Source organism: Bison bison, unplaced genomic scaffold (assembly GCF_000754665.1).
Source record: "Bison bison bison isolate TAMUID 2011002044 unplaced genomic scaffold, Bison_UMD1.0 scf7180017864461, whole genome shotgun sequence".
Classification (NCBI taxonomy): domain Eukaryota; kingdom Metazoa; phylum Chordata; class Mammalia; order Artiodactyla; family Bovidae; genus Bison; species Bison bison.
This window is the reverse complement of record NW_011495023.1, coordinates 5918874-5944489: the sequence shown is the minus strand read 5'-3', so window position 1 is coordinate 5944489 and position 25616 is coordinate 5918874. Positions and strand designations below refer to the sequence as shown.

The 25616-nt window shown below is 37.3% G+C and overlaps 1 protein-coding gene across 1 annotated transcript in view; it reads right to left on the bottom strand.

The window, feature by feature from the left end:
* Positions 1 to 25616, bottom strand: part of SPAG6 (sperm associated antigen 6) — a 62749-nt gene that overhangs the window by 6449 nt on the left and 30684 nt on the right. The window contains exons 4-9 of the mRNA XM_010859911.1: positions 17947 to 18152; positions 16897 to 17070; positions 13860 to 14012; positions 11136 to 11327; positions 4008 to 4124; positions 882 to 1027 (exon numbers count right to left, since the gene is read on the bottom strand). Coding sequence (XP_010858213.1) covers positions 882 to 1027; positions 4008 to 4124; positions 11136 to 11327; positions 13860 to 14012; positions 16897 to 17070; positions 17947 to 18152 — 988 coding nt within the window. The remainder of the gene's footprint in view (positions 1 to 881; positions 1028 to 4007; positions 4125 to 11135; positions 11328 to 13859; positions 14013 to 16896; positions 17071 to 17946; positions 18153 to 25616) is intronic.

The following is a 25616-nucleotide window of genomic DNA, read 5'->3' as shown; positions in this document are numbered from 1 at the left end:
GTCCGTCTAGTCAAAGCTATGGTTTTTCCAGTAGTCATGTATGGATGTGAGAGTTGGACCATAAAGAAAACTGAATGCTGAAGAATTGATGCTTTTGAACTGTGGTGTTGGAGAAGACTCTTGAGAGTCCCTTGGACTGCAAGGAGATAAAACCAGTCAATCCTAAGGAAATCAATCCTGAATATTCATTGGAAGGACTGATGTTGAAGCTGAAACTCCAATACTTTGGCCACCTGATGCAAAGAACTGACTCATTGGAAAAGACCCTGATGCTGGGAAAGATTGAAGGAAGGAGGAGAAGGGGACGACAGAGGATGGTTGGATGGCATCACCAACTCGATGGACATGAGTTTGAGCAAGCTCCGGAAATTGGTGATGGACAGAGAAGCCTGGCATCCTGTAGTCCATGGGGTCGCAAAGAGTAGGACATGACTGAGCGACTGAACTGAACTGAGTATTCCATCAACATCTCCTTTCTATCTGTAATAGCAGTAATTTGTAATTTGTAATAATAGTCTCTTTGATATGAATGTGAGCTCAAGGCAGAGAAACAATATGCAGGGAACTATGAAAATCAAACACTTTCTATTAACAGTTGATAATTTACTTTGAACTCTGTTTTGGGGTACTCTTTAGTAAAGCACATATTAAATTAGTACAGAAATGTCTCAAATGACATTTCAGTTTCATTTGGAAAAGTATGTGTCAATCAGAACATCATTTAATTTGAAGGATAAAAAAGATTGAGGGAGAAGCAGAAGTATATTTTGGTCGTCTGTGCTATTTCAAAGTCCACATTTTCACATAGTGGATATAAAAATCTCAATTTGAGAAGAGAAAAACAGAATAACATTGACCTTCCCAAAGTCCATTTTTCCTACCTTACTATTTCTTCTGGGTAACAGTTGTTAATGCTGTTGATATATTCCTGAAGGAGAGATCCAGGTTCTGCTTTTATCTCTTGCACCTTTTTAAGTCCACCACTTGTTACAAAAAGTCGTCGAGCTTTGCTATCATGTGGCAGCACCTTGAAAAGTGAAGCACATAAAAGTGTCAGCTTTTCTTTCCCAAGCTGGATTTTTACTCTTGAAAAGCAATAATATATGAGGAAATGAAAAAGAGAATTTATGTCTAATATACCTGGAACATAATGAGCCTAAATCTGCAAATGATTGCAAGAAAAATACAGCTTTTTTGGAAATGTATCAACTTGGTATGCTGTGGAGATGGAATAAAGCCAATGAACAGAAGCAAAGGTAATAGAGATCCAACCATATAGGTATGATATACTACAGGGGCCGTCCTTCGCTTATAGCCATTCAAGGTCTCTCCAAAGTTAAAGGCAAGCTCAGGGGCTCTTCTGTGACTCAGGTCCTAAATACCTCTCCGAAGTCCTTCCATACCAACCTCTACACTAAATCGTGTTTCAATGACCTCAAAGGGTGCATCTGAAGCATTTTTTGCTTTGCCTATGCTGCTTCCTCCTCTTGGAAATCCCTTCTGCCCTCCACACACTTCTCCCATTACTTGGGGGTAACTTCCTTTAAGAAACTTCCTCTGGGACACCCCTACTCTCTTTCCCAGGCTGAGCTGGGTACATTTCTTCTCTCAAAGCATTCTGTTAGACCCCATTCAGTGCACTTGCCACATAATAGTTTAACTATCAGGGACTTCCCTGGTGGTCCAGGGGTTACTAAGACTCCACACTTCCACTGCAGAGGGCACAGGTTCCATCCCTGATCAGGAAACTAAGATCCCATAAGCTATTAAAAAAATAAAATTTTTTAAAGTTTATTATGAAGTCTAGCACACTGAAGTGTTTTATGATTGTTTCATCCAGTCCCCCAGCTCAATTATAAAGTTCCTTGAAAAAGAACTTGGTGTTAACTATTTTTGTCTATCCCTTAATGCTTAACATGTAGGCATTTAACAAAACTAAAACTACAAAGGGATTTTGCTATTAGAATGATAATACACATCAACTGGACAATAAAAGATGACACTAAGTGTGCATGTTTCTAAAAAACAGAAATGCCGATAGGCTTTAAATATTTTGTTTGGCCTGGAGAGTTTTTATTACCTCCTATCTTTTAAATTAATATCTTTTTATCTTCTGCCTTGCTTTCCTCTCTCTTTTCTAGTGCTCTGGATCCTTAGATTAAGGAAAAGGTAAAATTCTACCTGAAGCAAATATTCCTAAAGGCACATTCATAAGAGTATGTGGTATGTGGTATTGTGTTTATCTTAGCTAACTTCCACAAATCCCACTGACTTACTTTAAAAGTGACTTATTTTGAACTCAGTTCAGGCTAGTGTTCGTTTTCACAGCAAGTTCAATAAAACTAGAATATCTCACTCCTGGTAGCCTAAAAGATTAGAGTATGAAATGAAACTTTCAGAAATAATGTCAGCTACTCACAAGAGGTGATGACTGTCTATAGATGATCCACTCGTCCCCTTACACCTTCCTCCCTCTTAGCTGATCAAATTAACTGGTTGCTTTCTTACTTAGCATCCAGAAAACAAAGGTTGATTATTTTCTTTTTTTTTTTTAATGTATTTATTTGACTGCGCCAGGTCTTAGTTGCAACACGTGGGATCTTCGACGCATCATACGGGATCTAATTCCCCAACCACGTATTAAACCTGGGCCCCCTGCACTGGGAGCACAGAGTCTTAGCCACTGGACCACAGGGAAGTCTCATTATTTTCTTAGAAGGAAGAAGACAGAGCACAGGTGTTTGATACACAGAGCTATATCCTGAGGGGGCTTTAGCAACGTAAAACCTTCTACCATACAGTGACTGTGGTGCTTAAGGGGCAGCAAGAGGTTGGAGATCACAGAAATGACTCAAAGACAGTATGATTTTTCAGAGGAATACCTAAAACTAGACCTATTCAGCTGTAGGGCCTAGCTTAAACATTTTAACAACATACAGTTTTTGTTTATTATTTGTAGAAACATAGTACACAACAGTAGTACCTCCTTTATACAGCCTTATAACTGATGCTTCAAGTGAATTTGGCTCCCATTCATTTTTATTAATTTTTTAAAATCAGTCTTTAGCACTTTTATGTTTTATTTCTCAAAAACAACTTTTTGGGGTTTTGTGGGTGTTTGGTTTTTTTTTTTTTTGAGTGCCTGGGATTAGGCTAAACTCTATACATATAACAACTCATTAATCTTTACATGACCCTATAAAATAGGTTCTCTTATTAGCCCCAGTCTATGGATAACTACACTAAGATTCAGAGAGGTCAAGATGTCGTTAAAGGTATTGCTGCTAGTAGAAACCCAGGCAACCCAGCTCCAGAGCCTGAGCTCACAGCCACACCGAGATACTAATTTCAAAGACCCTATTTTCCTAAATCCAACCTGAACACAACCTGACCACTTCTTGATGACTTAGGGTCCCCCTCCTGGCCATCCACGGCTGTGGGAGCACACACACTCTCTCTTGGCCTCAGCTGTCAGGAGTCACTTCCTCTGGCTGAACCCCATCCAGCAGCTTGACCTTTCCACCTTACTATCTTGAGTCTGCAGTGAGCTAAGAAACATGACAGCCATGCTGGTTAAAGAGTGGTTACCAAATAAGCCAATACATTCCAAATGACTGTCTGGAAGCATCTCCGGTTAAATACATGGATTTCACAAAAAATACTGTGGGGATCTTTGCAGTTGTTTCCAGCTGAGTGAGACTAAGAGTCACCAGGAAAACTACCAAAGGGTTATGAGGTTTTCACATGTTGACTCTTCTATTCTCCAAGAACATAAAAAAGACAGTACAGAGGCTGTGAGGAAGCATGATGAAGAAAAAAGTGTGAATTAGTTATGTGTGAATTTTATTAACCTATATTACCCTCCCTGTCGATATGATCAGTAAAATCAAATAGTAAAACCCTGCCCCCATCTTACAGAAGAAAACACTGACCCAACAAAACAATGCAAGTTAATACCTCGTTTTAATTCTCTTTCCCCACTTCCAGGCTAAGAGAGCATGTCTTACCTTACTGAATTGTCCAACCACGTGCTTCAGAATATTGGGAGGAGCATCATACAGAAATGGTTCAAGAGCTGGTAAATAGGTGCATTTTTGTAAGATATTCTTTATGGCTTTTTTACTCTATTGAAATACAAAGCAAAATACATACCAAAGTAAGTAATTAATGAAAGTGTGACAAAAAGTCACGTCTTGTGATCTGGAGTTTGAAAACAAAATGAAGAGATTTATGATGAACTTAACAGCTGTTGGTGACAAAGTCTACTAATGTGCTAGTGGAGATCACATTCACTGTACCAGACAGCCCTACCCCAATCCTAACAGTTCCAAGTTGGTGACAGACTGTCAAGTTATTCATCAAGAATCTAATGACAGTAGGAATCCGCTGAGCTTTACTATCCTTCATCAAGAAATATACTTGATTTTTGACTATAAACTTCTGTATCAGGATGTATATCATTAATAATAATTAGTTGAATCATCCAGCATGAAACAAATATTAGTCTATTAGTTAAGATTTTGTTTACTTGTCAATATCTGGGCTTAAGATTATTTAACAACACTATTGAGATATAATTTACATACCATAAATTCACTCATTTTAAGTGCACGGTTCAATGGATTTTTAGTAAATTTACAGAGTTGGGCAACCATCACCACAATCTAATTTTAGAACATTTTCATCATCCCAAAAAACCCCACGCCCATTTATAGTTATTCCATATTTCCTCCTCCACTTATCCTACCAATCCCAGACAATTACTAATCTACTTCCTGTCTCTATAAATTTTACTTTTGTGGACCATCCATATAAATGAAATCATAATATGTTAACTTTTGGTTCTGGCCTCCCTTGCTAAGTATAATGTTTCTGAGGTTCATCCATGTTATAGCACATATTAGTACTTCACTCCTTTCATTGTCAAATAGTATTCCATTACAGGGATTTATCACATTTTGTTTATCCATTCACCAGTTGATGGACATTTGGGTTAATTCCACTTTGGGCTAATATGAATAATGCTGCTATGAAGATTCACATGCAAATTTTTTCACTTGGGAAAATACTGAAGAGTAGAGTTATTGGGTGATAATGGTAAATTTATGTTTAATATTTTGAGAAACTACCAAACTCTTTTTCAACATGACTGCAACATTTTACATTCTCACCAGTAGTGTGCTGCTGCTGCTGCTGCTGCTGCTGCTAAGTTGCTTCAGTCATGTCTGACTCTGTGCAACCCCATAGACGGCAGCCCACTAGGCTCCTCTGTCCCTGGGATTCTCCAGGCAAGAATACTGGAGTGGGTCACCAGTAGTGTAGGAAGGTTCAATTCTCCATAGAAAGACCAACACTTGTTATTTTCTGTCTTATTAATTATAGCCATTCTTGTGGGTGTGAAGTAATATCTCATTATGGTTTTGATTTGTGTTTCTCTAGTGACTAATGATGTTGAGAATCTTTCTATGTGCTGATTGGTCATTTGTCAGTGAAATGTCTATTCATTTTTGCCCATTGCTTAGTGAGGTTATGTATCTTCTTATTATTGAGTTGTAAGAGCTCTTTATATACTTTGAATACAAGTCCTTGCTTGAATATATGATTTGCGAGTAATTTTTCAGTCTGTGGCTTGTCTTTTCATTTTTTCAGTAATGTCTTCTGGGGCATACAAGTTTTTCATTTTGATGAAATCCAATTTATCAGTGTTTTCTTTTATTACTTGTGCTTTAAGTGTCATTTTTAAGAAATCAATGCCTATTCCAAGGCTAAAAAGACTTACTCCTATGTTTTCTTCTAAGAGTTTTATAATCTTAATTCTTACATTTAGATCTATCAGTATTATTCATTTTTAGTTAATTCTAGTGTATGGTACGAGATAAGGATCCAAATTAATATTTTTGTCTGAAGATATAATAATTGTCCTAGTACCATTTGCTGACAAGACTATCTTTTAACATTGGCACCTTTGGGAAAGTCAGTTGACGATAAAAGGGTCCATTTCAGATTTTTTATTTGATTACTACATTGATATCTATATAGTCTTTCTGTAAGCACCTTGTTTGTGTAGCTTTATAGTAAGTTTTGAAACTGGGCAGTGTTAAGTCTTTCTTTCTCAAGACTGTTTTGGCAAGTTCAAGTCCTTTGCATTTCTATATGAATCTCAGGATCAGCTTCTCAAGTTTTTTGAGGAAAAAAGACATCTGGGATTTTGAAAGGGATTGTATTGAAAATATAGATCATTTTTAACAGTATTGAATTGCCATTTTAACAATATCAAACCTTCCGATCTGTGAACATGGAATGTCTCTTCATTTATTCAGATCTTCTTTAATTTTTTCAGCAATGTTTTACAGTTTTCAGTGTACAAGTCTTATACTTCTTTTGTTAAATTTATTCCTAAATATTTTATTCTTGTGATGCTATTATAAATGAAACTATTTTCTTACTTTCATATTTGAATTACTCACTACTAGAATACAAAAATACAGTTGGTTTTTACATATTTCTCTTCCACCCAGTGATTCTGTTGAACTCTTACTACTTCTAGTATTAGTGAATGTGTGTGTGTGTATTCCTTAGGATTTTCTACATACAAGATCATGTTATATGTTGGGTTTAAAATGTATAAGCCTTTAGAAAATATGACTTGTATTTGGTGACTTGTGGCTGTGAGTGAAATAAAATTGTTCCTATAATTTTATTCTGTAAATTGTACAGAAATTATGTGGGGTCAACAAATCCTTTTCTTTACCTGGGTCAGAAAATCAAGTCATGTGTTACTTCAAAATAATGAATAAGAGATTATGAATTTTGCTAAATGTCACAGCATTTAGTAGTTAGTGTCTATCTTTAGACATATATAATATTACATGATGATGTGAGGGAAGGAATCATGGACTGTCTGTGTAGGACAACTTGGGTTTGAGCCTGGTTTTCCTACAAACTAGTGTAGCATCTACAATTCTACATTCATTAATTTTTCTGTCATTTCTAAAAGCTGACTGTAGCCACACTGATCAAAGCTCTTGTAGAAACCACAATAAGTGATTAGCAATACTACCCTTTTTTCCTATTAACAATACACATAAGAATAGTAATTAGCAAAACAAAATTGTCAATTCGAGACAAACACTTGATGCCACTTTGTTTTTCACAGAAAATGAAAGGAGTAACAAAAAATCATTCATTGTTGTTTCATTGTTGAAAATGAATGATCTTCCTTGAAAACTGCTTAAAATGAAAAATGCTTCTTTATTCAAAAGTTAATTTTATTCTGAAAGTATTCTGACCAAAGAGCTATAGTTATTTAAATGAGGGGGTTACACAGGAGTAAATCTTCTTGACTCTGTGCTAGGAAAAGTCTTCTCACATATAGCTCCAAAAGCACAGGAGCGAAAAAACAACAAAAAAAAGATAAACTGAATCTCATTAAAATTTTTTACAGACTTGTTGTAAACAATACTATCAATAAAATGATAAGACAACCCACCAAATAGGAAAAAATATTTGTAAGTCATACATCTGATAAGGACTTGTATCCATAAGATGTAAAGAATCCTTAAATTCTCAATAATAAAAACATAAATAGCCCAATTTAAAAATGGGCCGAAGGTCTGATTAGACATTTCTCCAAAGAAGATATACAAATGGCCAGTAAGCACAAGAAAAAAAATTTCAGCATCTTTAGCCATCAGGGAAATGCAAATCAAAACCACAATGAGATATGAATTCATACCCACTAGGATGGCTACAATTAAAAATAAAGACAGTAACGAGAGATGGCAATGATGTTGAAAATTAGAACCCTCATACATTGCTGCTGGGAATCAAAATGGTATAACTACATTGGAAAACAGTTTGACAGTTCCTCAAAATGTTAAAAAGAGTTATCATACGACCTCACAAGTCTATTCCTAGGTATATACCCAAGAGAAATGAAAACATACATCCATACAAAAACTGTACAGTTATGTTCATAGTGGCATTGTTCATGATGGTCAAGGAGTAGAAACAACCCAAGGTCCAAGCAGTGAATAGAAAAGCAAAATGTGGCATATCAATACAATGAATATTATTTGGTAATTAAAAGGAACAAAATATTGATATATGTTACAACATGGATGAACCTTGAAACTTACACTTAGCGAAAGAAGCCAGGCACAAAGGGCAACATATATTGTATGGTTCTGTTTAAATGAAATGTCCAGAAGAGGCAAATCCTCAAAGACAGATAGTAAAATAATGGTTGCCTGGGGCTAGACAGGGAGGACATGGAGTGACAGCTAATGGGAAAATAAAAAGTTCTAAAATTAGACTGTGGCGATGGTAGCACCTGTGAATCTTCACTAAACCATTGAATTATATAGTTTAAAATGGGTAAATTATATGGAATATGAGTTATATTTCAATAAAGCTGCTAAAAACAAAGGGGAACAACCAAGACAGTAAGAATGTAATATTTAAATAATTATGTTAGAAATAGTCTTATAACTATTTGAATAGCTTTGTAACCATTCAAATACCAAACTAATTCCATCTAATACCTCTGAATCAAAACAAATAAAAATGCAACTACCTGAATATTTTCAAAGTATATATGGGTAAGATGATTATATAAAAGATACATATTTTTTTCACTTTCATAAGGCATTTGAAATTACATAGGTACAGGCAGATAGTAAGACCATGTGAAAATGTGCAAGAAATTCCAAGGGGCTGCTCCTGGGCTCTCCTGGATCAGAACCAATTAGAGAATGCTTACAAAAGCTTACATGTCTTTGGGACAAAAGTAACTTCAACATGGCCTTGTAATTTGAAAGCTGCTACAGAATAACAAATGAGAAACACCATTAGACAGTTCCTAAAGTGCTTGGATACTTTTCCCTTTCGAGATAGTGTCAAATGAAAGGGTTTGGACTTTTACTCTAAAGCCTTTAAAACAACTGATAGAATCCAAGAGACCTTGGAGAAGAAAAAAAACCAACAGAATGATTAAGTCCCTACAATAAGAAAACATTTGTATGGATTTAAAGCCTTGGAAAGATTGATTACAGGATAATGATTGATAAATCACTTTTAATTTAATACCCACTGTATTTCCTGAAAATAAATATTGTATCAAATAAAGGTAGAAGGAAACTTCTATTAGTAAACCTTAATGTTTTAACAAAACCACCTTTGTTAAACTAATATACAATAAAAATTATCTGACTTCAAAAAGTAATCAACCATTTTTACTCCAATGATATTTATACAATATAGCATCATGTTAATCAAAAATCAAGTTATATAAACTTGGTAGCATGTAAATAGTATATAGCGCTCCCTAAGAGACTATTTGCAAGGGTTTCTCAAACTATAATTACTATCTACTCTGCTATTAATTATTCATGCTGTAGCTGATGTATTCTTTTATTTCCCTGGATCACTAGAGGTAAGGGTGGGGAGGATGAGAAGTGAGGAGGAGGGAGAAGGAAAGAGGAGGAAGTAGGGAAGGGGGAGAGGGAGGGAGGAAGAAAGACAATGATGATAATGGGTTAAAGAATTTTGACGTAAAAAGAGAAAGACATACATAGGTTAAAATTACACATATGTAAATCATCTGTATTTAGACAACTCAAAACTGGAAATGGATTTGTGTTTTCTCACCAGAAAGTCAAAGAATCACAGAATTGTTACACAGGAAAAGACCTTAGCACATTATCAATTTTACCATCTACCATGCTTTGCCAAGGAATAGACTCAACATTAGAGACAAGTAATAGAAATCTATTAAATCATTGCTTTAATCTAGAAAGTCTTATAAAAATGGAAATCTTAGAAATCTTAATCTTAATCTTAGAAATCAACTTCCCTCAATGAGTTTGTAGAGAAAAAACATGTAAACATAATCAAATCAACATAAATTTACTTTTATAAAATTTATAAATAAATGACTCACTTGATAGCTTTCAGAGTCCCTCAAACTGTGCAGTTCAAATAGATTTCCTGTCCCATTATACTGTCTAAAGTTGTTGTAAAATGTGTTTTCCTATTTGTTACTTTATTGTTTTCCTTCAAATTTAAGTTACAATTTAACTTACTGTTCATTTTATCTTGAATTATTGTCTTTCCTGTGTATTACCCTCAACCCAAGTTAATTCTGAGAGCTGCTTTCAAGAAGTTAGATGTTTTCCTAATAGGGAGTATATTGGGAAACATTTTTCTTCCTTTGAAATTCTAAGATTATTTTTAAAACCCATCCTGCTTTATATTAGTGTTTAATGAACCATTTTAGTAGTTAGTAATATTTTTTTCAGAAATCTTCATTTTTTTAATACAAGATTTTTAAATGTTTAATTTTGGGAATCTTATGGTCATTTTCCTTTCAAGGAACAAATATAAGACATAATTAAAAGATCAGACAGACTTGGAGTTAGGAGAGGTCACTCGTCACTCATGCTTCAGGAATGCCTTTGGAGAGGCATTCCTTTTAAATTTTTTTAGGCTCAATTTTTAATTTAAAATGGACTAAAGTTCTCTCTGGCCAATTTCACCTCCAAAGTCCTATTATTTAACTCCTATTCCATAAGAAAAGTCAATAGAAATGTAAGTGGCAACAATCAGACATTCATTTTACAAAAAACTTTGTACCCTAGAGAACTTCCTTTAAAACTTATCATTGATTTTTAGAGACAAGGGTAATTCGTTTTCAAAGAGTCACCTCAATTCTTCTGATAAACTTATTTCTTGACTCAGAAAAATGATATTGTTGGACTTCCCTGGTGGTCCAGTCAGTGGTTAAGAAACTGCCCTGCAGTGCAGGAGACACAGGTTCTATCCCTGGTCCAGAAAGATAACATATATCTTGGAACAACTAAGCCCATGCACAACTAGTGAGCCCATCAGCTTCAATTACTGAAGCCCAAGTGCCCTAGAGCCCACACACCACAACTAGGCTAGCCTCCGCTCACAGCAACTAAACAAAGTCTGAGAGCAGCAGCAAAGACCAGCACAGACAAAAATCAATCAATCAAGCGTACAAAAAAAAAAAAAAAGATGTTGTCCACAATAAAAATTAAAACATTTTAAATTACATATTATGAGTTAAAAATCTAACAAACCTTCATTAAAACGATGAAGAATTAAGCACTTACTTTCACTTGAAGATCCTCAGAACTCTCGGTTGACATGTACAAAGAGAGCAGGACAGGCAGAGTGTTTGTGACAGCGACGGCCCGTGCGTGCTCAGGAGTGTGTCTCCCAATGTGTCCCAAGGCCCAGGCGGCAGCAGCCTTAATATGGTCTTCTGGTTCTTCTGACAAGCAGAGGGACAACTGGGGCACACCCTGCAGTGTGGATCAAAAGAGCGAGAGTTACGAACCCAGAGCAGGATTAAAGGGTCTTCCATGTCTCTCAGACATTAGAAGAATCATTTCGGTCTTGATCCTTTTTTTCCTTTAAACTGTTCAATAAATGAGCACTTCACAGGGGCCGTCATTTTTCAAGTCAATAAAACGACTAGAACTAATTTACCTTAATTATCTGTAACAACCCAACTAAACTAAGTATCTCTACTAGCATTTGCTCCCCAAACAGAGGCATTTAACCAAAAAACAGATGCCACAGGCTAGTATTTAGGCAAAGCCAGATACCACTGTGACAAATTAAAAATGCACAGGAGTTTAAAATCATTTGCTTTCCTTCTAAACTAAAAAAGTTAATTTAGAATCTTTTTAAAAATTAACTTCTCACCAAGAGATCCAAAAACAAAATACCTACTATGGACCCAAAATCAAATGAATAATATGAGCAAGAATCCTATTTAAGTAAATTTTAGGTGAAATATATTCACTAAAATCTTTCCTGAAATAGTAAATTTCCATTACTTTTGGTCAACATTTACACAATAGTTTTGCCCAATTTAATCTGACTGAATGTCAAAGAAGGGATGAGCACTTTTACTACACTGATGGCATGTGCTTGTATTTTGTACTTCAAACTTCAATTGTAGCTAAATAAAAGAGAATTAACTAAAGGGCCTCAAATGCATCACAGCTTATATACCCAAAGAAGAGTCAAATAACCAAATCAAATTATAATTCATTCTGTATGGGTATAACTTTTTAACTTGAGACTAAACTATCTAATGCTGATACTAAATTATCACCTTAAATTCAGTACCACAAAAGCCACTATCACATGGTCATCCTCCCACAAGCAAAGGCCAAATGATCATCTATAGTTTTTTTCCCTCCACTTTTAAATTTTTTTTTTTTTTTAATTTTTTGGCCACACCACTCAGCACGTGGGATCCTAGTTCCTTGACCAGGGATCAAATCCAAATCCCTATGCACTGGAAACAAGGAGTGTTAAACACTGGACCACCATGGAAGTCCCTAAATTTGGCTTTTAAGACCAATTTCCAGAAGAGACCTGCCATATTACTTCTTTGACTTCTTTCTTACAACTAAAAATGTGTGTCAGCCCATATATATTAAAAAAAAAAAAGGTCAGAATCTTTTCTATCTTCAGAATGAGGCAACTTTCTAGAAAGTCCATACATCTGAGACATACCAAGAATGAAGAAGCAGGAGGAAAAGAAGACAGTCCCCAAAACGATGACTTAATAGCCATGGCTGTTATGAACAGCAAATGAGACAAGAAGCATGACGGTGCTTTGAACATTAGAAAGTATTATTTAGATGGGAGGTATTGTCAGTCCTGACAGTACTACCCAGAACCAGAAAGAATAATGCAGTGCTGAGTGATCGGCCTCAAACTGCTGCTGCCCCCACCTTGATCTTCAATTAAATGAAAGATAACCAGGTGTGAGAGGCCAGCAGCCCCAGACCAAAGAGGGGGAGCACCTCCTGGATAGTCTGGGGAAGAAACACAGGAAGCAAAAGTAATCGCGGCTTCTTTCCTCGTCCTTCCTATGTGTGGACTTTCTGACAATCCACACAAGAACCAAGAATCAAGAATTCCAATAATACCCCCACTGTGACCCTTCAGGAAGCAGCACTACTGCCCTAGTCACTATCAGAGGCTTTGGTAATAGAAGAACAAAAGGAAAAGCTCAGGATAAAGAGGGAGTGAAGTAAAGTATTATCAAGGAATAGGTAGAAAATAAAGATCTGAGGCTCCTTTTTATTCTGAGGATTAGCAAAGGATAAAAAAAAATCCACAATTCTGTTTAACATACAGCAGCGGGTTTTCCATGCTGATAAGAAACCTGCACCCTAGAGGGCTGCCAGAGACACTGGGAGCACACAGCCTTTGAAGCATGCTTCAGGAGATCAATATTTACTCATTCAACAAATATTTTTTGAGCACCTACTATGAGCCAGAGTTACTCAATCTGGTGGGTTAATACAGAGTTGTAAACTGAGATAAGGCCAAATCCCTCGAGCAAGCAAACAGAAACACTGCTATCCGACATGTGCCCATGCACTCTGAATTGCCCACATCTAAGAAGAGAAATTAGCTCCTGGAAGCTAAAGGAGAGAGAGCCATCCGTACAAGACGATACAAATGACCATTGGGTATGTTAGTTGTCTTTAATCAAAGTATGCTTTACATATTTGTAAAGCCAATCCTTCAAGATACAAAATACACATCACTTAGATACAGATAATACTAACACTCAGAGGTGCTGACATTTTATTAATATTAAACACTGGGTAAAACTTTAAACTTCCTGCCAAGTCAACCTTACTTTAAGCATTGCTCTGGCAAACTTACTAGTAAGCCTGGAAAAAAGCTGGTAATTCTTTGTCTCTGATCAGTTATATTGTACATTCTGTGGGAGAATATTAATCTGTGGACTGTCTTAGAGGATCTTGCTGCAAAAATCAGGGGGAAAGGAAACAAGGGCAAACCTTGGAAATGATGACCGCCATTGCCAGGTTCTCAGAATGAGCTGCCACATAGCCAAGCAGCATGATGCCTGGCAGCCTTATGTTCCCTTTGCAGGACCCGATGCAGTCGATCACAGCAGCAACTCCCCCAGCGTTCACTATCAGCTGAGAAAGCTAAGAGAAAAGAGGGAGAGTTACATTATCACGGCCCTAAAGTATGAGATGATCTTTATTATTATTTTTTAAAATATTTTGTAGAGGATATTTTGGTTTTATTATTAGCAGTATGAGTTGACTGTGCTCGGTCTTCATTGCAGCATGCAGGCCCCACAGCATGTGGGATCTCGGTTTCCCCACCAGGGAACGAACCTGTGTCCCCTGTATTGCAAGGGGGATTCTCAATCACGGGACCACGAGGGAAGTCCAGTATAAGATGACCTTTGAATATTATGTTCAGTTCAGTTCAGTCGCTGTCATGTCCGACTCTTTGCGACCCACGAACCACAGTACGCCAGGCCTCCCTGTCTATTACCAACTCCTGGAGTTCACCCAAACCCATGTCCATTGAGTCAGTGATGCCATCCAACCATCTCATCCTCTGTCGTCCCCTTCTCCTCCTGCCCTCAATCTTTCCCAGCATCAGAGTCTTTTCCAATGAGTCAGCTCTTTGCATGAAGTGGCCAAAGTACTGGAGTTTCAGCTTTAACATCAGTTCTTCCAATGAACACCCAGGACTGATCTCCTTTAGGATGGACTGGTTGGATCTCCTTGCAGTCCAAGGGACTCTCAAGAGTCTTCTCCAACACCACAGTTCAAAGGCATCAATTCTTCGGTGCTCAGCTTTCTTTATAGTCCAACTCTCATATCCATACATAACCACTGGAAAAACCATAGCTTTGACTAGACGGATCTTTGTTGACAAGGTGATGTCTCTGCTTTTCAATATGCTATCTAGGTTGGTCATAACTTTCCTTCCAAGGAGTAAGCGTCTTTTAATTTCATGGCTGCAATCACCATCTGAAGTGATTTTGGAAACCAGAAAAATTAAGTCAGCCACTGTTTCCCCATCTATTTACCATGAAGTGATGGGACCAGATGCCATGACCTTAGTTTATTGAATGTTGAGCTTTAAGCTAACTTTTTCACTCTCCTCTTTCACTTTCATCAAGAGGCTCTTTAGTTCTTCTTCATTTTCTGCCATAAGGGTTGTGTCATCTGCATATCTGAGGTTATTGATATTTCTCCTGGCAATCTTGTTTCCAGCTTGTGCTTCCTCCAGCCCAGCGTTTCTCATGATGAGCTCTGCATAGAAGTTAAATAACTAGGGTGACAATATACAGCCTTGACGTACTCATTTTCCTATTTGGAACCAGTCTGTTGTTCCATGTCCAGTTCTAACTGTTGCTTCTTGACCTGCATACAGGTTTCTCAAGAGGCAGGTCAGGTGGTCTGGTATTCCCATCTCTTTGAATTTTCCACAGTTTATCGTGATCCACACAGTCAAAGGCTTTGGCATAGTCAATAAAGCAGAAATAGATGTTTTTCTGGAACTCTCTTGCTTTTTCGATGATCCAGCAGATGTTGGCAATTTGATCTCTGATTCCTCTGCCTTTTCTAAGCTTTTCCAGCTTGAACAACTGGAAGTTCACGGTTCACATATTGCTGAAGCCTGCTTGGAGAATTTTAAGCATTACTTTACTAGCGTGTGAGATGAGTGCAATTGTGCTGTAGTTTGAACATTCTTTGGCATTGCCTTTCTTTGGGATTGGAATGAAAACTGACCTTTTCCAGTCCTATGGCCACTGCTGAGTTTTCCAAACTTGCTGGCATATTGAGTGCAGCACTTTCACAGCATCATCTTTTAGGATTTGAAATAGCTCAACTGGAATTCCATCACCTCCACTAGCCTTGTTTGTAGTGATGCTTCCTAAGACCCACTTGACTTCACATTCCAGGATGTCTGATAATATTACATTAGCATTGCCAAATTTTAAAATTTCAGACCTAAAAAATGGTGGTTCAGTGGTAAAGAATGCACCTGCCAAGGCAGGGGACTCAGGTTCAATCCCTGGGTCAGGAAAATTCCCTGAAAAAGGAAATGGCAACCCACTCCAGTATTTTTGCCTGGGAAATACCATGCACAGAGGATCCTGGCAGGCTACAGTCCATGGGGTCACAAAAGAGTCGGACACAACTTAGGGACTAAACAACAAAATCTGAAATATCATTCGAAAGTATTATATTTATCAAAGAAATATACAAGGATAACAATCCTGCTATTTCTAATTACAGAATATGCTCACTGTGAGCCTCTCTGCTGTTCAATTTTTCTTACATGACTTTTATCCTTATCGTAATAGATGTCAAAGTGCCTCACATAAACACTAAACCTAGGGCTAGTTCATAACTAGCTAACTGCTGAAACCGCTCCCTGCCCCCTCCACACAATGCGTGAGTATGAAGCAGATTAATCTACCCAAGTTCACTTCGTCTCTATTCTTTTCCCATCTAAGAACCCAGAGCAGGAACCACCATGTATGAGTGGCTGAGCAGGGAGTTGGTGATCTCTCCCATCCTGGAGGGGCAGTGTCTCTCACTACGCCCAGATGACCTAGAGTGACAGGACAACAAAGGTCCACGGGCCCTACAACTTAGAAGTGGAAAGCAGACAATGATTGATGATTAAAAACTGAGATTTCAGACTCAAATTCCATTGCTACAACCCAGTGGTTCTCAAGTAGGGGCACTTTCGTCCCCTTGGAGACAGCTGGTAATACATGGGGACATTTTTTATTGTCACAACTTAGGGGAGGGGCGCTGCTAGCATCTAGTGGGCAGAGGCCGGAGATGCTGCTGAACATTCACTCTACAGTATACAGACAGCCCCCCCACGACAAGGGTCATCTCGGCCAAAACGACCACTGTGCTAAGGGTGAGAAACCCTCACAACACGTGACACCACCCAGGGCCCTGTCAACAAATTGATGTTCTGCTTAATAACTTAAACTAACAGCATGTGGTTGTATTTCGAAGCTGATTTCTTTTCCCCTTGTTTTACCTCGGGTGTATGTTTTGCAATCTCTCTAATTAAAGTAGAAGCGTTTTTCTTCACGTATTCATCTTTGTCCTTCAGACAGGTAAGTACCACTGGAAAAATCTCTGCTTCGACCACCATTTCTGCCAGATCCACAGAATGTTTCGCGATCTGACTGAGAGCTGAAAGGACCTGACGCTGTTCAACAAAAACCAAACCCAAACATTACACAGGGTCCACTGTGGAGTTCAGATGTAATTTAAACAGCTTTGTATCACATTCAAATTCCTTTATAAAGAGGAAGAAATAAACACAAATTTAACATAACCTAAGAGTCTTGAAGTATTCACCTCCTACTCTTATACCTAAATACTCAATTTCTTAAATTTCCTAATTTCCAAGTTGAACATCTTAGTTCACACTATTGACTATTTAAATATTTACTTATTGAGGCTGGTCAAAGAATATGACCTTTGGGTGAATATTATTTCTTAATTATGCACTACTTAAATCATTAGTTTATGATAAGTACAGTAATGTAATACAAACATGATCAAGCAGAACTTTGGGCAGGTGGCTGTTACAGTTTTAAAGAATTTTACATTGTCTAATTAACATTGACAATCTTAAAATCTTATAGAACATAACTATTATAATATAAAAGTATAATTGGTGACTATTAACTGAAAATTAAATTTTAGAAAGCTCAAAAGACTAATATGACCATTTTCATAGGAAACATAAATATAATAGTGGGCTAGAAAACCTTTAGGTCCCTTCTAACCCTGAGGTTTAATCGTGACATGATTCCTTACTTTAATTACTGATTCTGATGTTACTTCTAGTTTTCAGCATTGCATGTACTTTTCCCCAGTCACATCTTGATTGTCTAATCCTTACAGCATTGTTTCCACATACGAAAGGACCCAAATACATAATATACCCAGACCTGTTTTGCATGATAATTTACTAATATCTAAAAATGTATACTATCCATCTGCACACATATCGTTTCCATTTTCTTAGATTATCAGAATCCTGGTTTGTTTGTTTCTCAACTTTATTTTTAAATACCTTCAGTTTAGCATCAGGGTTCAGGATCATCTGGGCTAAGTGAGCAATCACTCCTGCATCCACCACTGTCTGTGCTAACTCTGGAGAATGCTTTGCAATATCACTGAGGGCTGAAACAGCAATCCTTTTCAAAGCAATTTCTGGCTCCTGGATACAGAGCACTAAGAGAGGAACAGCTCCCGCATCCACCACAGCTTGTGACAGCTCTGTGGGTCCAAGAAAAGTAATTAAGTGAGTATGGGTGACTGACCCTTGTACAAGCCACTTTTCACCCTGACAGATACAGCAAAGCGAAAAGGGGAGGGTGTACTTCACTGTCTCGACATCTGCATTTCAAATCAGCCTTCCTGGTTTCATGAACCATGTGGGCCAATCGCGAGCTGAAAAGAATACAGGTCAATAGATGGACCTCCATTTACATGAACACATTTGAGGTAGATTAGGCTGAAATGGCTTGTTATTCTTTTTTTTTTTTTTTTTTAAGAGAGTAAGCAGATGTCAGCTGTTTAAGCTCTGACAATTCTGCACTTCTCAATAGGCAAGCATTTTATGCATGGTTTACAATAACAGAGAAAATTAAAGTACCAAAAATTTACCAACCACACTAATTAGGCAGTATTTTGTTCTATTTACATGAGTAAACATTAACATGAATCTCGTGCCAATAATGTCGATTTTTTAATTCCTTTCATCTTATCATATTTTAAAAGATTTTTTAAAACTTTGTACACAAAAGGTGCATTTTTGTTGTACATACAAAAACATTTTAAAAAATGAGAACTACAACCAAACAACAGGATTTAATACATAAAATTTAACATTAAAGAAATTAATCATAAGCATTTGATATGTCAGAAATAATATCTTTCAAATATACATGTTGATTTGTGTGTCCAAGAATAACAGCTATAAAAAAATAACACAGTTTTTAAATTACAGAGAATGTAAGGTAAACAGGCAGACCCATATATGTGTAAAAAATGTCTTTTCAGAAGCATAAAATACACTGCATAGTTACAGATCCTACTCTCGTGTTCATGGCCTCTCTTACTGAATCACATACACCCATTTCTACAACCTCTTCCTTTCAAATTATGTTCTCATTTTCTCAGATGTGTAGCAGCTTGACAATTTATATCTTTTCTGTTATTTAAAAAAATTTGTATTGGGAGTATAGTTGTTTTACAATGTTGCATTAGTTTCTGCTGTACAGCAAAGTAAATCATATACATATATGACTATATGTATATGATATATAATATCATAATCTTTTTTAGATTTCTTTCCCATTTAGGTCACCACACAGCAGAATGTAAATTGGTACAGCCACTATGGAGAACAGTATGGAGAGGACTCAAAAAACTAAAAACAGAACTATCATATGACCCAGCAATTCCACTCCTGGACAATTTATGTCAATAGCCAAATTATCAATTCAGCATATCACTTAGTCTTTAAAGAAGAGTCTTTAATTTTTCAAACAACTGGTAATATCACATTTTCTAAAAGGAAATAATGTTAGAAAATGAAGGTTAGTGTCCAACACTTGTTTTCCTTCAATTATTATAATTATCTGAGAAGTCCCATATTGTATAAATGATTCATTCATTCTTTCATTAAACAAGTATCAATGGAAGGTTATTATGTGCCAGACTCATTCAATGCTGGCGCAAATGATACGCTTCTAAAATTAACATTATGCTGATTAGCAAATATGTTTCAATTAAAAAATCCAGTGTGAAATATGAAATACAATGGGAAGTTAATATGTAATCTCAAGAACCAGAGGCAGATAAGAGGAATATGTTTTTTAAAAAAAGGTGGGAAGGGGACTGTCTTGGTGGTCCAGTAGTTAAGACTCTGCTTTTACTACAGGGAGCATGAGTTCAATCCCTGTTCAGGGAAATAAGATCCCACATGCTGCACAGTATGCCCAAAAAGTAAAAATAATTTTTTAATTAAAAAAGAAAAAAGACAACAGCAGCAACTGACTGGAATATCCACCTCAAATCAATAGAAGACATTCCTCAGAAACCACTCTGAGATTCTACTGCCATTCCCTGAAGACCAACAATATAGCAGGTAAAGCAGGTGATCATTCTTTCTTCCCAAGGGAAAAGGGAAGAAAACATAAGGGTGTGATATCATGCAATTTCCAGATATAATTTTTATATTCTACTTTAATAATTAGCATATTAATTTAATTCAATTCAAATTATACAGGTGTGGTATGGTTGTTGCTGTTGTTCAGTCGCCCCACTGTGTCTGACTCTATGTGACCCCATGGACTGCAGCATGCCAGACCTCCCTGTTGTATGGTAACATCAAATTTATATAGTCATATTCAAGGGTGCCTGGAATCTATATATCCAGGTGACCCTTGAACAACGCTGGATTTGATCCATGTGGGTCCACGTGTAGGCAGGCTTTTTCAATGATAAACTCTGCGGTACTGCACCATCAGTGGTTGATTGGATTCAGGATCTCAGACATGCAGGAAGTGATAATATGAGGGCTGACTGTAAATTATACTCAGATTTTCCACTCCAGGGAGGGTCAGCACCTCTAACTCCCACATTGTTCAAGGTCAACTCTACTAGGCTAAATATTTTATTTTGAGAAAGCATAAGGATTACTTCATCTATGTATGTATTTTCACTTTCACACTGTTTCTAAGAGTAAAGAATATGCAGTGAACAATTAAAAGCACTATTAATGAAAACAAAAGTTCTTTAAAACAAATGTTATGGTTGTAACTCCCATACATTTTATTCTTTGCTTGAATAATTGAGTTCTGTTATCCTCCTTTCCCTGAACTCTGTTATGAAAGAAACCCCAGTTTTTCTGGCTTGTTACCCATTTCCATCTAAAGCTGCTTTCCATTCTTTCTGAAATAGTAATGCTAAATGAGGGGAAGGATGAGTAGGGTACCAAAGAAAGGCTTGCCTGAAAGGAATGAAGCTTCTAGGGACCTGGATGGGGCCTAGCAATCAATGCTGTACTTGAGTTTCATATACTTTCTCTCTCCAGTTTACATGGTCCTTCAAAACCTGGCTCTGCTCTTAGATGGCACACAGTTATTAATAAACAATATTGTTCAACCACCTTCATACATATACTGGGTACAAGATGTATATACAGGTAAGAGTACATACATACATTACATTATAATAGGCTTAAATAACGCAAGCCATACTACTGGGTTGGCCAAAATGTTCATTCAGGTTTTTCCATAAGATATTATGGATATTATGGATGTTATGGAAAAACCCAAATGAACCTTTTGGCCAATCCAATATGTTACACAAACCACAGGCTAACTATTTCATCCTGCCTCTACCGCTCTTTTTTCCTGTGGTGTATCTTTCTTCTCTTCCGTACCATTGCTTCCTCTGGTATTTCTGTACCAGTCGCAGTTGGCTTCTTGTCAGTCAGGGCATGGGCTTGTGAACCAATCCTGGCAAATGGGACCTGGGTAGAAGTCAGCTGGAAGCATCTGTGAGAAATTTTCCTCTGTAATAAACAGAGATACACAGGAGGAAACACCACCTCATCTGTGCTGGACATGGGCACATCTGCCTGCAAATGACATCTGGGAACTCCTACATCCATCTTGCAACTGTAATAGGAGAAATCGCCAATATGCTGAGGATGGCTGAGTACAAAAATAAGAAACATCTGGGTCCCCCGTGACACTGTTCAGCTGCATAACCAACCTTGGAATGGCCCTGACTCTGAATTTTGTGTCATGTGAAATGAAAAACATCCTCAGGCTTAAGCCACGTGTGGTTGATAGTCTGACTTACAGCCCCAGCCATACTGATATGATTCTGCCCTCTCAGGCTTGGTGTATGCACATATTTTGCTCTCTTTTCTGGTCATTTCGTGTTCATTACGTGCTTCCTGTGTGCCAGAAACTGGGTTAGTTAGATCTTGGGGAAGCCAAATAGAGTAAAACATTGCTCTGTCCTGGTGGACTTTGCTAAAGGTGAGTGTGTGAACAGACCGCAGTGCAGAGTGAGGCTGGGAGTCAATACGTGGAGTGTTTGGGGAAATGTACACGGTGCAATTTCAGGCAGTGCTTCCCATTTTCCTTCCATCTCCCCTTTTCTTCTTCCCTATACTTTTCTACTCTTAAAAAAAAAAAAGGCAGGAATAACCAAAACCCTCAAAACACCAAAACCCTCAAAAAAAATCTAGTATACTTACAAGTTAATATCCATAGAGGACTTCCCTGGTGGTCCGGTAGCTAAGACTCTGTGCTCCCAACCCAGGGGACCGGGTTCAGTCCCTGGTCGGGGAACTCAATCCCACAAGCTGCAACTAAAAGATTCTGCTTGCAGCAACTAAGACTCAACACAACCACATAAATAAATACATTTTTTAAAGTTACTCCCCATAGGAGAAATCTCACAGAATTCATTTTAACTCTAATTTGGAAATGAGTTTGGGTTGTTTAATTATTACACTTTGGAAATCAAAGATTGATATGTACAGACGTTCATAAAAGTTTTAACCAGGGGAAAAAACAAGCCAAGAAATTTATCTTCAGTGTGGGAAAATATCTTAACCTCCTTGTAAATTTTAAATGAATCTTCAAAAAGTGAATTTTTAACAACTGTATCTTCTTTTATGCAAGAACATGTGACATAATCATATACTGTTAGGTAACCAGCAAGATTAGAAGTAGTTATGCCAAAAAAAAAATAATCAGAGAAAAAAGGTTTTCTGTTATACCAACATGTTAATAGGATTTAAGTGGGGTTTATAGCACTATTCCCCACTCCAGTACACTTGCCCGGAAAATCCCATGGATGGAGGAGCCTGGTGGGCTGCAGTCCGTGGGGTCGCTAGGAGTCGGACACGACTGAGCGACTTCACTTTCTCTTTTCACTTTCATGCATTGGAGAAGGAAATGGCAACCCACTCCATTGTTCTTGCCTGGAGAGTCCCAGGGACGGGGTAGCCTGGTGGGCTGCCGTCTCTGGGGTCACACAGAGTCGGACATGACTGGAGTGATGTAGCATAGCATAGCATAGGGCACTATTGGTGATATATTTTCTTCTCTATTTGCCAAATTTTCTTCAATGTAATTATTTTTTAAAAATAAAAGAAATATGAACATGTCTTTGACTATACACATAGCTACTGCTGGGGCTAACTATACTAACATTATTATTATAAAGGAAAAATAAATATAAATACTTTAGCTTACTTCTCAATATGGAAGAAAGTTTCTTATTCTTAAAAATGGTGGGAATACATATCTCCTTTAAACAAATTAGGAAAGAATGCATAATTTTTCTTTGAAAAATTACAAATATATTCTAGAAATACTATTCGCTTTTTCACACTTTCCTTCTTGTCTTAATTCATGCCTTTGTTACAGTTAAAATACTACATTTTTTAAATGCTAAGTGTTATCCATTTTTAACAATTTTTTAGGCTTCAAATTGTCAGTGGAAATAAAGCTATCCAATAGCACCTTCCTTATTCATAAATAATAATTAAAGCCATTGATTGCATGCATGTAGACAACTGATATACAGTCCTCAAATCTGATGGTCAGCTATTTCCAGCCAAGGAATAACTAGTTCTCTTCGGCCTCCTCAACACCTCATTGCTGAGTGAAGGAAATGAGGCAGCCATCTCCATGGAACTTTGTCAAGCTCAGTATGACTTTAGATTTAATTTTTTAAACAAAAAGAGACACAGATAAAAGGGGGGACATTTGAGATCAACAACATTCATAAAATTACTAGTATCTAAAGCTGGATGAATCAACTATTACAAATGACTTTATGCGGACTAGACAGGAACAACACAAACAGGAAAGTCCATCAGTGTATAATAGGTACAGGTGAAACCAGGTGCATCAGGCAAAAGTGATTTTGCTTTAATAGTGCTCATTATGGCCTTAGGGCTTCTCTGGTGGCTCAGTGGTAAAGAATTCGCCCGCCAAGGCAGGAGCTGCAGGTTCAATCCTTGGGTTGGGAAGATCCCCTGGAGAAGGAAATGGCAACCCACTCCAGTATTCTTACCTGAGAAAGCCCATGGATAGCAGGAGTCTGGTAGGCTACAGTCCACGGGGTCACAAAAGAGCTGGACACAACTAAACAACCACCATGGCCTTAACCCCTCTTAACTGTTACAGCTCATGGTTTGGTTAGATCAGCAGTGGTAAAGACAGGGCCCAGGCAAGTAACTAAAATAAGTGAAGCCAGAGGAACAATAACTGAGTGGGGAGCACAGTAAACTGGAAAAACATATGCACCAGATACAAGGAGCACCATCTACTCAGTTTCTTCAGCCCAGCGCTGCCGCGTGGGAATGCAGACCTAACCACTGTCAGATCCTTGGATTTTTCCAGAGATGCCAGACATCCGATTGCTTTGTTTTTAAGTTTTGGAAACTTTAAAAAACAAAACAAAAAAACACTGTGTAAGACAACATGCATGCGTGCGTGCTAAGTCACTTCAGTTGTGTCTGACTCTTTTGTGATCTCCATGGACTGTACCCCGCCAGGCTCCTCTATCCATGGGATTCTCCAGGCAAGAATACTGGAGTGGGTTGTTGTGCCCTGCCCCAGGAGATCTTCCTGACCCAGGGATCGAACCCACTTCTCTTATGTCTCCTGCATTGGCAGATGGGTTCTTTACCACTAGTGCCACCTGGGAAGCCCCCTAAAACAACACAGTGCAGGCCAAATAAAATATGTTCGTCATTTTACAATCTTAGGCTTAAATCTTAAACCTTCTGAAATGAGCTGTGGGGACTTTCTGGATGTGAAAAAGGTGTAGTTCTCTCTACTTTTGATTCTTGAAGACATGTTGTGGAGTCATAAAGGAAGAACCACTATTGTGGTTATATAAGAAAATTCAGAGGTGAATTCCAAGAGACTGACAAAAACCTAAAAACTGGCCTGTAAAAAAAGGATTAATCTAAACATATATTATGATACTCAGCTAATTTTCCTGCTCACAATGGCAATGTAGGAGGGAAGAATTTGAGCAAAATTAAGTGATCCATCATGAGAACTCACAAAAAGGACTCAAAATGAAGAGGTTCTCCAAAAAGAAAAAAGAAAGGAAAAAATATGTATATATATTTAGCACACTAATTCAAAAGTAATTAGGCAACTCATATACCTCAGGGACTCTAATTTCTTTTAACTTTATATATTTTTCCAAACACTGCTTGTAACTCATTGTTTTTAAACCCAACAAAAAGTTATGTTTTACAGTATTTGCTTCATTAAAAATAAAACTATGAATCATTATTTCTTTGCATTTAGTTTGCCCTATTTATCGGTTTAAAGATAGGCTGGTTTTGCATCTGGCTGTAAAATACATAACTGTATTACTTCAAAACCTGTTTGAAATAAAGCAGTTTAAAAAAAGATTTAAGATTTGGCTACAACTTATGATGTTAATCTTACATTATCAAGCCATTCAACCAAGTTTTTCATGATTTGGTGACATCACAGTCAAAACAAATACAGAGTTGCAATCACCAAAGTTAGTTATATGCTGACCATTGGTGGCTCAGACTGTAAAGAATGACTGCAGTGTAGGAGCCCTGGGTTCAATCCCTGGGTTGGGAAGATCCACTGAAGGAGGGCATGGCAACCCACTCCAATAGAGGAACCTGATGGGCTATAATCCATGGGG